Raw genomic sequence first — 14,629 nt, 5'->3', positions numbered from 1 at the left:
GTGTAAGTTATCAACAAACAGACTGTTGCTAAGATCTTCGTTATTTATTATAGAGGTTTCAAAAGTGGAAAAAGTAGCATAAATTTGGTGTTTGCAAAATGTTGCCGTGTATGTTTGTTACTTACAGGTTCTGTGTTATTTTTCCCCTTTTTTTAGCAGCTTAAAATCTCATGTTACTTTTACTGTATTTATGATATTTTGGTCAGAAGTCTACATGCACTTAGTAAATTATCTGAACTTTGCTCTTTCTTTGTTGAATTATGCCTCAGACTCAAATGTAAGCCTACGCCAACAATAATCTTTGAATAAATGTCCATTCTGGCCTAATTTTGATTTAACATTTCACCACTCCATTTGTAAGAAAAATTTAAAGTGGTTGGTTTCCTGTCAAAACCATATATTGTAAGCATATTCCATACATTTTTAAACTGGTTTAAGTCAGTACCATTCAAGAATCTTAAAGCTAGCCTGCTTTAACTTTGAAAATTAGTTTTGATATGGGTTAGAGGTATCATTGTTCTGTTGGAACACCTAACTATGTCCAAGTTACAACATCTGGGCCAAACTGTTAAGCTCAGATGAAACAAAATGGGTCAGAATGTAAAAAGAAATAACAGAGCAATCACAAACTCCATAAGAAGTGAGTTGTAGGTTTCTGCCCAGGGTGGCACGAACTGTGGGGAACCAAAAAGTCACTTGAATCTATCTATCTAGTAAATAAATCATATAATCTGATTGGTTAACCTGGGTAGCAACGCTACCACAGACTAATCACCTTTGGATTTTGTTTTTAATATATTGGATTGTGGCACTTGTGGCCTTCCACATCCTACATAAGATGGCCGAAATCGTTTTGAGTTAGACCAAAAAGGCCAAAGTTGTTCACAAAGTTGCCTGTGGTTCTATAGTTGTGTTTGTTCTTTTGTGACCTCTTATATCAGTTGTAGATGCGCTCTTGTCATAATTTTGGAAAGGTTTTCCCCTCTTCCATGTTTTCTTTTCATTTATGTGTAATGGCTCTCACCGTTGTTCAAATTTCTTTAAGTCAAGGTATTGTGTGTTTATCTTGTAGCCTTCTTCATTTTGTCAGGCCTCAGTGTGATTTTTTAAAAAAAGGTTAATTTTATTGTGTAATGAGAGGGGAAATTATTCTTCTCCATATAGGTTTGGATTTGGCTTCTCCCTTCCCCCCCTTAATATATTAAATCATCATTTGAACTCTGAATTTTATATTTCCTCGGCTGAGTTTTGTCTATTATTAAAGGATTTCGACTATCTAAAACAGCTAAGTGTGACCCCCCTCCCTCCCCCAAAAAAGCAAAAACAGAAGAAAAATTATTTTTCACTGCACTGCTTTTTATAGTAAATATTCAGTTTGCAGTTAAACTAACAAAACAGATCCTATTCTAACGGTTTTGTCCCGCATTATTTGCGCGGATTTGTGTTTTGTTTATTTTCTAACATTTCATTAACAAGGCGCGCGCCCATTTGCACGAGAAGCGCTGGAATGTGTTGGGCTGGGCGCGTGCAGGATAGGGAGGAATGCCTTAGCCACGCCCCCTCCCCACCCCCCTTCCATCCGTATCGTCCAATCGGAGAGCGGGGACGGTTTCAAGGCGCCCGAGGAGTGCGGTCCGTGGAAAAACAAAACCCCGCATAACATCAAAACCCGCATTTTACAGCCAACTACCGCCCGGAATCCGTTTTTCTGTGTCGGATTTTACGTTTCGCAGCGACAGACGCGGGTTTTCGTCGCTCTTTGGGGCCGTGCGGGCGGTGTTGTTTATCTGTAGTAAGGGGGGGCTTGAAACCGACCCCCCTTGCCCCATTTCCTCGGTTGTTTTCCTTCTTTCGCCTGGATTCTCCATGTTGTTGGTGCAAAAGTGACGGCGGAGGGGGGCAGCTCGGCGGCTATCACCACCCAATAGTAACGGTACACCCGAGGAGACGGAGCGGGCAGAGAGTCGGATAACCTCCGGGAAACATATCCAAGTGCCTCGCCCCCCTCGCCTCCTCCTTCCTCCCGAGGCAGCCGATTGAAGAACAAGAAGCATCGGTGTGGAGAAGAAAGAAACCAGGCAGGGACGAGATAAATCCGGACCGTAACTGAGGCGGGTCACACGGACGGCAGCCTCGGTGAATACTGCTGCTAGAGTCGCCTTATCAAAACAAAAAACCCCAATGAGGGACGCCCATCATCAGTGCTCGGGGACAGGATTTGAGGATTTTGAGGGCTCCGTGATTGTCAGATGGAAAGTTCTGTTATCACCCAAGTGCAGAAAGAAGACGTCCAAGTGTCACCGAAAGCAGGTGAGCTCATTAAACCCCCCGCAGCTGCTGTGCTTGTGCCCACTGCGCGGAGCCCCGAGCTAGCTGGGTTTATGTGTAATAATAAAACCTTGTAAGAAGAGCGCCTGTTTTTATTTGACAGTTGAGGGCTGCGGCCTTGTTTTGGCATTCCCCCCCCCTCTCCTCTTCCACTCCACGCAAGTCTTAAGTGATCACTGTGGAATACCCACGCTTATCCTGCTCATTTTATATGGCGCCAAAAAAAAATCTGTTTTCCTTCTGAGATCATCAGAGAGGAGAAAGAGGGAAAAAAATAGCATCAAATTACAAATGAAGACGTCCAGCGTTAGTTTTATATAACAACACACAGAAAATGTGTTTTATAGTTCACGATGTCCATTACAGCCCGGGCTTAGCTATTGTTGATCCTGTTTGTCTCTTTCTGCAGTGGGTGCAAATCTGTGGCTCCTCTTCGTGTTATTGTCAGTGGCGGCTCTAAGGAGGGGCCAAGAGGGCTTTTAGCCCCTTTATTAGGAATGTTAGCAATAAAAAAAACCCTGTTTTGCCTGAAAGAGGAAGGGAAGAAAGTTCAAATTCTCTCAAGATCATGTGAGTAAAAGGTTAAACAGCTACAGCATTTTAGAAGCTAATTGTAATTTAATTTAATGGTTTAATTATTAAAAAATGGACGTTGCAACTGTTTGTGTGAAGATTTTGAAGACAAAATGTATGAACTCTTAAGAAAATAAACCAGATAAAAATAACATTGTATGCATCAAACCTAACCCAACTTGTTTTAAGTTGTTATAATCTTGAAAAGTACATTATCAGGTGTCACAAAAATGTACACAAATGAGTAATAACAATAAACACAGTCAGAATCAAAAGAATTAATAACAACCTATGTAGCCTAATTAAAATCCTAGAAGAACACAAAAGAAATAAAGTTCTTAAAAGAAATAAGGTGTAAATATGTGTGTGCTTGTGTTTATAGGAAGGAACACGATGTACACAATGTGAGACACACCCACTACCTCTATAATCCAGCCCACTTCAGACACCTCAGATTATTCCATTTTTCTTTATTTATTATTAGAATAAATACAACTGTGCTAATCATTCTTGCAGCCAGTGTCTCTGATTTATTACTTTAAAATTTAAACCATTAATAAAACGAGAGAATATTCTGCACAGAGAAATTCAAAGTAAACATTATAATTAATTTCTGTGACTGAGTTAAAAAATATATTCCTAACTTCTAATAGAAACTGAATTTTCCATGGGCTTAATTAGTCAAGTTCACACATGTAAAATCAGTGGAAATATATGTAATATTTGGCGAATATTTACATTGCAAAGCTGCAATTTGACCCATAAATATGCATTTATTTTTACTTAAAAGGGAAAATGGCAATTGTTACCAACTAGCTACCAGAAATACATTTAAAAAAGAGTCTGGATTGTTTTTTGTTTTCAGCCAGCTGACATGCAGTGTGCAGCAACAGCTAGTGTACAGACTTTACTGTGTTCCTTAATGTGTCAGTGTAGATTGTTTCTCCTCATTTAAAGTATTTTAAATGCACGGCGTGGTGAAAATGGTAACTTATCATATATAATAATTAGTATAACATAATTAACTTTATGATAGTACATGAGAATTTTTTTTTTATCACTGTTGTATTAATTTCTGTTAATATCTGTCCTGACTCCGCCCTCAGATGATGCCAAACGCCATTTTGAAATCATGGACACTATGTTTTTAGCATGTTTTTAATATTTCCAAAACAAATTACCGGATTTTTTTTTTTGTATCTTTGTAATGAAAAATATGAATTTACAGCGTTTTGAAAATGTAGAAAAATTCAAAACCAAAACTCTATTGTTGCTTTTGGCTTTTATGGTACTGTTCTGAGTTTGGCTAACTGTTTAAAAATGGAGTATATTTTTTGTTTTTATGTGTTTTCTTTAATCGATCGACATCAGGATAAACCTGCTGAATTAGGAATTTTCTCTCAGATGTGTTTTGCTTCTGTTTCCGGCTGTTTTGGCACCGTCCCGCGCCCTGCCAGCAGCAGGCACGGCGCTGTTTCTGTCCTCTGGACGCCAGAAGCATCATGTGCGCCTCTGGCTGCAGCCGATTGCGGCGCCGCTTTTGGGGTTTTTTTCGGAGCAGGAACTGGGCGTGCATCCTGTCGCGCATGAATGCAGGGATGTTTGCTGGTTACAATAAGGAACAATCAGGTGCGGCGGCGCTGACAGCGGAATGCACAAACACTCCCCGTCCTCAACACGCCCATTGTAGCGCCGCTCTAAAACATTTGGTTGTTTGCACACTTTGCTCAGGATTGAAAGAGGCTTTGCTTCACTAATTCAGCCTCTTGGTTCATGTTTTATCCATAGAAGATAATCCAGCCTTAGAGTCAGATTCTTTGGCTTGTATCTTTTTTTCTTTTTTTTAGATTGTGTGGGCTTGGGTGATATTTTGCATTTTTTTGGATCCATCTGTCTGTCACTGATAAACCTCTGAGAGATTAATCTTCCCATCCTTTTCACATGAAGGGGAGTTTTGCTGTGTTATGTCATACGTATCTTTTCCCTGGAAACCAAAAGGCTGATTTAAATGCCAAATGTGTGTGTTAAATCTTTAACCGTAACGTCGTCTATACAGGGAAAAAGGTCGCATGCCTATCTGCAGTAACTGTATTGAGTTGCAGCGCGCTTTGTCTCAACATGGCGTTGTGTAACAGGGCTGTTGCCGTGTTTGCATTACGGGTTTAGAGCAGCGCCGATCAGGGTGCAGGCTGCTGGTTGGATGATTAAATACTGAAAAATCTAATTTTCAAGTTTCTAAACGCATTAACTGTAAACACACTTTGATGCACTTTTTCTTTTAGTTTAACAACAATCACATGCATTTTTGGCATGTAATCTGACTATTTGTCTTTTCTCAGCTCTGAATGTTTTTCATTAAATGCAGAAAAATGAAGCACTCCTACGAGTTTTGTACTTATAGAAATGTGCCCTGATTTATACAATAATGCAGTTTTCGGCTTGATTCACAACTTTTTGTTCTTTTTTATGTGAAAAGATTGTAAAGAGAAGCAAAAATCGGTTTCTGCCAGCGAAAGCCTAATTGGTGCATCTTGGTTTTCTCCACTCGCCCTCCTCCTTTGCATGTTTATTCCAGCGATCACACAATATTGATGGGTTTTAAACTCTCGTCGTGTTTCTTTGCAAGTCCTCACACGAAATGCACCAGAGGGAGCTACGGGGGGGACTCGCAAGAATGCCTTCCTCCCCTTTTCTTTGTCTGCAGCACAGGTGTTGCATGGAGCTTCGGGTCTGATCAAAGGCGAGCCGCGGTTGTCGGTGTGGTCCGGTCCGGCTTGCCGTTTCTGGCCGAAAAGGGCCCTGGGAGCTTAAAACAGCTGGAATGTTTTCTGTCTGTGTTTTCCGCTGAAAAGTGTGGGTTTTCCCGCCCTCTGCGATTATGTAACCTGTACCAGCCATTTCCAGCAGCAGCAGCAGCAGCAGCAGCAGCAGCAGCAGCAGCGGCGGCAGGCACATTAGAAACAGATTTCTGTGCATGGGTCTCTGCCATGCATGTCGACAGATGGACGGTGCCTTCAGGAAAATAGGAAGTTCAGAGTAGATTTTGCAGGCAAATTGCATCTCGTTACACTACATTAAGCACTTTTTTTTGTTTGTTTAAGCTCTTTTTTGAAGTTAGCTTATGGGAGTTGTGGGATTAAAAGCTGAGGCCCCACTTAAGATTTTCCTCTTTTTCTCTCGCTCGCCCCTTCAGGCCAGGTGAGCCGCTCTGCCCTGAAACAGCCTCGGAGTTGTAACATCTTCAAAGCCCTCTTCTGTTGCCTCAAAGTCCAGGATGGACCCAAACCACCTCAGCCGCCACTGCCGCCACCTTCCCAGCATGCCCTGCTGGAGTCACAGGAAAATGGGACGGTTGTCAAGGTAACTTGGATGTAAAAATCTTCACATCAGAGTTGTTTAGGATTCATTTTCATTATATGTAATAGACGGTGGCCAAGTGCTGATTCTTTAAATGTTCTTTCATGTTTCACTCTTTTTCATCCTCATTTTGTTTCGTGATTTTCTGAGACACTAAAAGTCGCCCCAACTGTCTTAAAAGCATAAATGCATAACACGATGCAAATGATTAATCGGATTAATCGATTATTGAAATAATCAACAAATTTTAGTAAGCGATTAATTATTAACTTGAATTTAACTTTTTTTTTAAAAAAAAGACAATTTTCTGAAAAAAGCAACTTAATCAGAGCGGTAAATAAGGCAAAACTGTACAGAAATATAAACATTTTACATTTAAGATAAAAAAAAAACATTTCTTTGGGATAAACATGCTTTATCCAGAACTTCTCAACTGGCAGTTTTAGCTTTGCCTGTTTCAAATTATGTGAAGAAAATCTCAAATTAAGGATCTTTTTCTATATAATTATTAATTTGTTTATCCAAAACATAATCAGTGTTTTAAACCTGCACTGTGTTGATGTTAAGTCAAGCAGAAATATTGATGTTGGAAATATTTTTTTTAGCTGCAGATGCATTCTTTGCTACAATTAATCAATAGTTGAGTAAAGGAATGCTGTTACTGCATGTTAGGCAATAAAATTTTTATTTTTTTATTAAAAAAACAACTGAATAATTCGAATCTTAATGTTTTTTTTAATAAAGAATACATAATTAAATGAAATTAATTTTTATTTGATTAATCAGCAGAATAATTGATTACTAAAATAATTGTTATCTGCAGCCCGGCTACCAAATACCAAGCAATCCTGCAGATTTTCATGTTGCAGTTCAGTGCAGCTTTACTTTGCATTAAAGTAGAAGAATAATGCTGAAATCATCTCGTCAGAGTGATTCTGCAACGTTTAGCATCACGTTTGGTAATAAAAACCAGTCGCTGCTTGGGTGTTACTTTGCTTTTTACAGGCTCACAAAAAGCGTCTTTCTCCAACTTGATTTTCCTTTCCTAATGGATGAGCCATTCCTGTTATGTAATAAATTAATTATTAATCCCCATCTGCGTGGAAAGATGGAAATCTTAAAAAATGACACTATTGTTTCCCTCTTAGAAAATCAACCAAAAACATGTAAAGATGCTCCTGAGCTGCAGCTAAAGGAGACAATCTTCCCTGTTGTCCTGAAACTGAATTCATCTAATCTCATTTTCCCCAAAGAGAGAACATCGAATGAGTCGGGATTGATTCCCAGATAAATCTCTGCCTCGTAGGGACGAGTTGTGTTGTTATAAAGTGTTGATGTTTCTCCTCAGCCATCAGAAGTTAGCCTCCTGCCTGAGCTGAATGCCGAGGACCAGGGGAAGGTCTGCGTGGTCATAGACCTCGATGAAACCCTGGTGCACAGCTCCTTCAAGGTACATCTGCCTCTGGTTATTTTCTTTTTTTTGCATTTTGGATGCATTTTTCTTCATAAAAAGCAGTGATTTTTCAATTGAAACCTCCAACCCTGCTTCGTGCAGGGCAGTTGTAGAGCGACTCGCTGCCTGTTTGTTATGTAATGCCATGTGAATGTACGCGGCGTGCCAACCCTCCCCTCTCTCCCTCTGTCTTCTCCCCTCCAGCCTATTAGCAATGCAGACTTCATCGTGCCGGTGGAGATAGAGGGGACCACACACCAGGTAAACAGCCATGTTTGCTGTGGGCGAGTGGGGTGGAGCCCGTCCTTTAGGTTTTCACACAGAGATGTGGCCACGGATCCCCCTGCTGGCCAGATGTTGAACAGAAAGTGGAATCAAAGGAAAACAGTTTTTATTGACATGCACAGGAAATGTTACTGCTATTTATTTAAAAAGAAGAGAAAAAAAAAGTTTGAAGCTTGGGGTGTCCAAAGTGTGTCCCTTGGCTATTTGTGCAGTTCAAGGATGATACAAATGTGTTTTTAATCAGGCAAACATTTTTATTGACATCATTTTCTTGCAAAGGAAAATGTTAAGTACAACATAAAATATTTGTCTGTTTACAACCAAAGTTTTACAATAAGTAGAAAAGAGTTGAAACGAGTAATCGAATTAAATCCTGATTAATCAGATTAATTGTGATCGTTTATTAAAGTGCACTAAGGAAATGCTGCTATCACATTTTAGGCAATGAAATGTTTATTTTTTATTTTAAAATATGAATTTAATCATTGGTTTATTTGCGTATTGCAATGTTTTTTAATATTGTATGGAAAGACTTAAGTGGTTAAATTAAAAATCAGTAAAATGTGACAATTTTTTTAATCCGATTAATTGATTAATCAATAACTAAATAATTGTTAGTTCCAAATATCCCTTATTACAAAACTAATAATATACAATGACTTTATTTGTTTGACTTGCCGATTTTGACCCACGTGACTAAAGGTTTGGACACCCCTGGTTTAGAGTTGAGCATCCCTGTATATCTGAGCATGTGGAAATGTGATTAAGTCAGAAATGTGATTCCTTTGGACTTGATATGCTGGTAAGGAATCCCACAGTGGGCCTCCGCCTGGTTCAAGTAATCCAGGATAGGCTGGTTCATGCTGGCGCGGCCTATTCTTGATTACTTGTTTCAGGAAGTGGTCATGAGCAGCTGATGCATTATTCGGATGGGGGGGCGTGTGCATGAATATGAACCTGTTTTGCTTACAGCCTGTGTGCCTCTCCAGGTGTATGTCCTGAAGAGGCCGTACGTGGATGAGTTCCTGCGGAGAATGGGAGAAATGTTTGAATGTGTGCTGTTTACAGCCAGTCTTGCTAAGGTACAAAAACAGATCCTGAACTCCATTTTTATTTTTTATTATGTGTCAGCAAGTTGTAGAGTTGTGTGGCTGATTTAAGCCCTGATCTGTCAGATGTTGTTCTGCTTTCTCTCGCCTTTAGTTCCTGTTTTTTTAGAGCTGCCTAACCTTATTATTAGACGCCCTGAACACATACACAGCTCTAACAATCCATAGACAGTTCTTCATTAGTGTGTCCTCGCACGTCCCCGCTCTTGTCCCTCCTTCTCCAGTATGCGGACCCAGTGACGGACCTGCTGGATCAGGGCAGCGTGTTTCGGACTCGGCTGTTCCGCGAATCCTGCGTGTTCCACCAGGGCTGCTACGTAAAAGACCTGAGCCGCCTGGGCAGGGACCTGAACAGGACCCTCATCCTGGATAATTCCCCTGCCTCATACATCTTCCACCCTAATAATGCTGTGAGTCCATGCCTGCCTCCTCTTCTCGCTTCCTGACCCATTTGGTTTTTTTTAAATTGTGGGCGACATTGCTTAGAGGTGACCTATTATGTTTCCTTGAACAAGTTAGGATAGGTCTATCAGCGATACAAAACATGTTCATTATGTTTTTGCACTAAATCATTTTTAGATAATGAAATTTTAGACTTCTCAGTTCAGAATGAGCTGTTTTAGGGCGCCTTGTCCCTTTAAATCTAAATAACCTGCTGTTGGCCATGCCTCCAAACTCATCGTTTACACTCTCACGTGAAAATGGCTGCAAACAGATTTGTAATCATACAACTGTACATGTTTGAAAAGCAGAAGTAGAGCCTCCTGAACAACCAATAAAAATGCAGCAAATGGTTTCTGGATTGTAAGACAACAACAAAACAGCTTCTGAGAAGGAATTCTTCACATAGAAGCCAGTTTTTAAAAATATTTTCTGTCATTTGTAATTTTTTAAAGAAAAATAAATCATCCCTCTCATTCAGGACTTTCTGATCTCTGTTAACAATCTGTTTTCTGTTTGTCCTCCAGATTCCCGTGGTGTCATGGTTTGACGACGCGGACGACGCCGAGCTGCTCAACCTGCTGCCCGTGTTCGAGGAGCTCAGTAAGGCCGAAAACGTCTACACCCGGCTGGACCAGCTCCGGGAACAGTAGTTCTGCTCCTCATTAGTCTGCATTCGCCGAGAAAAAGACGGCGCCGCGTTTTACCTTCGCACTCACGTGCAGCTGGTTTGGGGATCTAGCCCAAACTTGGCGATCATGACAACCACTTCTATTTTTCTTTTTTATTTTAATAAAAGCACTACAAGAAAAGACTGGGAATTAACCAAAGCCATCCCATTACAATCACTCCAGCTGGTTTAAATATGAAAGTGGATCTTTTGCCAAAGCAGACGTCTGCCTGCCCTCACTGGACTTTTGGATATGGTTTGCTTTATTGTGCCTTTTAAGGAACAAGAGTGAAAAAAAAGTTTTTTAATTCCACCAGATTTTTTATACATTTATAGATTCCTTTTTTATATAAGGAAGTCTATTTTTAAATGGTGAACATTGTTTCTCTATGCAACCCAGTTCGGTAATAACATGGTGTACCTCCTGCGGGCGACAGATATGAGATTCTGCGAAAAAGTCTTTGCCCCCTTTACAGATTTCTTCTGCTTTTCTTAAATGTTTCAGATCATCAAAAAAAACTTTATTATTAGACAAAAACTATTTTTATATGATAATTATTGAGGGAAAAAAGCTTTCCAAATTCCTTTGGTCCAACATTTATGAAATTATCGGTGATTAATCATATTTTTTAGGTTTAATTTCACTAACAATACATTTTAGAATTGAGGAATTTAAATAGTGTTTGTCTAACGACACAAAGTAGGTCAGAAAATCACACATTATGCCCTGATCTAAACATAAACAATCCCTGACACCTATCGGTTTGGAAAAGGTTACAATGCCTTTTTTAAAGATGCATGCTTTAACCAAACTAGAAAGTTTGGTTCGTTTGCGGAAATGTGAATGCGAAAGCGAACTCTGGTCTGCCGAAAAACCTATGTCTGGGTTCGGTTGACGTGAACTCTGGACTGGAGACCGCTCCACAAATGGGAAGCAGGCTAAAGCACAGGGCATTCTGGGTAAAATACAACCAAAACAAATGCGCAATGTTGCAATTTTGGTCCCCAGTCGAACTGAGTCTACCAGATTCTCAGGAGTTAAAACGCCCTCAGGCTAAAGGACGATATCCATGGATGAAGAAAACATGGGTCAGAAATATGATAATCCAATGGCTTCATCCTGGATCGTCAAGCCAAATGTTGCCTGGGCCAACTGTTTTCCGCTGTAAAAATAAATCACTGCCAGTTATTAAAAACGCTTTATTTAAACTTAAAGAGTCTCCCTACACTCACTACTGCACACCCCCTTTGTTAAACATAGACATATTTGGTATCCATGGCGACGTCAGACTCTTACCTAGGAGCTGATAAAAAGCGTTTGAGTTTATTCCCAAGACAATGTCAGTGATCAGGAACCTTCATCAAAAAGACATTCTTGAAAGTTCTGGTAGTGTACAAAAAGCTACATTTTTGTGATTTTTTTTTTTCAGTAAAATGTGCCTGAATTTCTTGGTAATTTTTCATTTTTTTACACAGGATTTCCATAAAATGCCCTTCAAGTGGAGTCAAATATTAGAATTTCTTATTGTTTTGCTACAATTGGGGGGAAAGAAAGATAAATGATTTTAGACATGTAAAATCCCCAGTTTTGTAGCTATTATTTCACTAAAACTTCTGTAAATTTGCTTTAGTTTACTTGAGCTGCATCAATCTTTGTACAGGTGGATCGGTGATTTCCAGAAGTCTATAGCCTTGTTTATATTTTTAAAATGTTTCTATGCTATATAATGTAAAAGATACAAATTATTTAATATTCCAGTCTTCTAAAGCTATTACAGCTGCTGTGATGCTTACACCTCTGGTGGAGTCTCCTAAGTGTTGGCTTCATTAAGATATCGATTATTGAATGATTATTCCAGTTGTTTCAGCAGAGGATGAAGATCTGAGATGAAGAAGCAAAAACTGGAGAAGTCTTTAAAGGGGGCGAATACTTTTTATGGAACTGTAAATGTTGCTGTATGCTTATTTACATCAAATCAAAGTGGATTCTACTCATTTGTGCTGTAAACAAACTTTTTTTTTTCCCAAACATGCAATATAAATAATTGACGTTCAAATTGATGTGGTTGGGTTAACGGGCGAAGATCTTTGGTCCGATGTAAACAGTTACACTGGATAAGCTGGCACATAGGATGAGCGTAAACGTTAAGAGTTTTCAGACAATACTTCATTTGTTACCGTGTTTTTCTTTCTTTCCAAATGACAAACAGCTTGCACTTGTTTTATATCGACAGTGCTGAAAGTAAAAACTGTGCCTTTTGGAAACGGGAGGGACAGAGAGAAACGCCTGAACAGAGATTTTGGAGGCCTGCACACTCCCTGGTGTCATGCTGAGCGTGAGAAAAAACACTGTCAGGAGCAAACAGGTGGGGATGCCAGCAGCTCTGGTACTTACAGTGCAACACTTGAAGCTATCAAATTTGATATTTTGAAATTGCTAAGTGTTTTTTCTATATATATTTATTGGCCAAAATAAACTTGTAATTGTCCAGGATTTCTTAATGCGCAACATTTTATATTGTGATCCATTTTGCCTGTACTGAGGCTGGCCTTGTGTTTTACTGTTTATCTGTGCCTATATAACACCTTTTGCTGATGGAATGATCTTCAACCTGTTCAAATATAATTTACAGAACAATTATATTTGTTCTGTAACAAATCTGTGCTTTCATCATGTTTTCTATTCATGTCGTATTTTAAGAGGTTTTCTTTGGTAGGATGGTTTTTACGATGTTTGTCTGATGCAATTCTTGCCTGCATGTTGATGAGTCAAATATGAAAATGAAAATGTATGTTGTGATGACCAAAAGTATTTGAAGAAGTCTCAATTCTTTTGTGTGTTGCAAAAAATACAAATAAAATAAACTTTTTATACCTGATCTGACCAAAACTCTAAAAAAAAAAAGAGAGAGAAAAAGGTGCTACCAATTTTGATTTTAAAATAAAATTTGGTTATATTTTATATTCTTGGTACTGTATGTGTTCCTTTCATCTAAGATACAACTTGAAATATTTACATCCACCTTGGAGTTAATGCATGTTTTGGTGATTAGATTTGCCAGAAATCAGTAATACAGAACAAAACGTTGGTAAAATACAAAGTGTTAAATGGAAATATCACCTGTTTTTATAGCAATCTGTTTTAATTTGGTTTGATTTTATTTTGTGTATTTAAATTAGTTAAAAAAAAATTAAATCTCTAGCAAAAAAATATAAAATCCGGTCCATTTTATTATATTTACACATTTTTTGCACCTTAGCTGCCTTACACTAACAAAATGTGCTTGTAAATTTGTTCATTAAAAGACAATAGACTATATACAATATATATCTTTAAGGCATACAGAATAAAAAGCTCTTACTACAGTCAGAATTAGATTGTCTAGAAGTAATAAAATAAATGCTACTTTTTTGTTGGGGATTTTAAGTTTTTAATATTTTAAATACGGAAAGAACATACAATATGGGTTATATTTCAGTTTGATATTTTGAATTTTATAACAAAAATCAACTAATCAAATTATTCTGTTTTTATTTGTAATTTCTGGTCTGTTCTTGTATGTTATGGTTTGTTTTTTTTTTTTAACAAACCAGTAATAAAAAAAAACAAAAACAATAAATGGCAATAGTTTTTAATTTTATTTTGATTTGATTTGTGTTTCATATTTAAAACGCAAAAAATAAATAAAAATAAAAAAAACCCTAGGATGCAAAGCTTTAAAAGAAATGGCCCATTTTATTATTTTTTAATCTTATAACACTTCTCCTAAGAATTCACATTATGATTGTTTTGAAACATGCAAAGAAAATAAACCTGAGTGGACATTTTTACTCAGCGTTTTTGGATCCCAAAATTTGTCCTTTTAATAACATTTAACAATTCTTATTTTAAAAATTACATAACCTAACTTTTTTTTTCTTTGTCAATAATGTTTTTAAATGAGAAATAAATAATTACCAAAACTTTCACGGACAATTTTGGGTTCAGTCACATTAGGGGTAACAACTGAATTCAGGATTATGTATCGGTAAAAAAAACCCCCAAAAAAACAACAACAACAGTTGGACTGCGTATTTATCTCAACGTAGGCAAATTGAATTCAAAAACTAAAGTAATATTTACATTTTTACATGCCCGTCATAATGAAACATACTGAACTGTTATACTAAGGTGCATTCATAAATAGCTCTAATTTATTTCTATAAGGCAAACTAATTTTTGACGGTAAAATATGAACCCTCTGATATTTATTTCACTTTCAAACTAAAAACTAAAATTAGACTTAACATTAAGTCGAGTAATCAAGCAATGACGTCGTTTCGCAGTCTCTGGTTACAAAGAAACGACATGACGGCCATTTTAGGTGAACGTTTCCCAGTTAACGCATCAGGAAGTGGCAAAGAGATTCGTCA

The 14,629-nt window shown here is 38.0% G+C and overlaps 1 protein-coding gene across 1 annotated transcript; it reads left to right on the top strand.

Annotated features, from left to right (window-relative positions):
- The first annotated feature begins 1,621 nt into the window (after positions 1-1,621).
- ctdsp2 (CTD (carboxy-terminal domain, RNA polymerase II, polypeptide A) small phosphatase 2) lies at positions 1,622-13,095 on the top strand. The gene is made up of 7 exons (XM_028010162.1): positions 1,622-2,310; positions 6,095-6,261; positions 7,607-7,708; positions 7,916-7,972; positions 8,986-9,078; positions 9,330-9,515; positions 10,074-13,095. The coding sequence occupies exons 1-7, from the start codon at positions 2,250-2,252 to the stop codon at positions 10,197-10,199; spliced, it is 792 nt and encodes a 263-aa protein (XP_027865963.1). The 5' UTR covers positions 1,622-2,249; the 3' UTR covers positions 10,200-13,095.
- The last annotated feature ends 1,534 nt before the right edge of the window (positions 13,096-14,629 follow it).

Source organism: Xiphophorus couchianus, chromosome 24 (assembly GCF_001444195.1).
Source record: "Xiphophorus couchianus chromosome 24, X_couchianus-1.0, whole genome shotgun sequence".
NCBI lineage: Eukaryota > Metazoa > Chordata > Actinopteri > Cyprinodontiformes > Poeciliidae > Xiphophorus > Xiphophorus couchianus.
The sequence above is the reverse complement of the archived record's forward strand: the minus strand, read 5'-3'. Positions and strand labels throughout refer to the sequence as shown.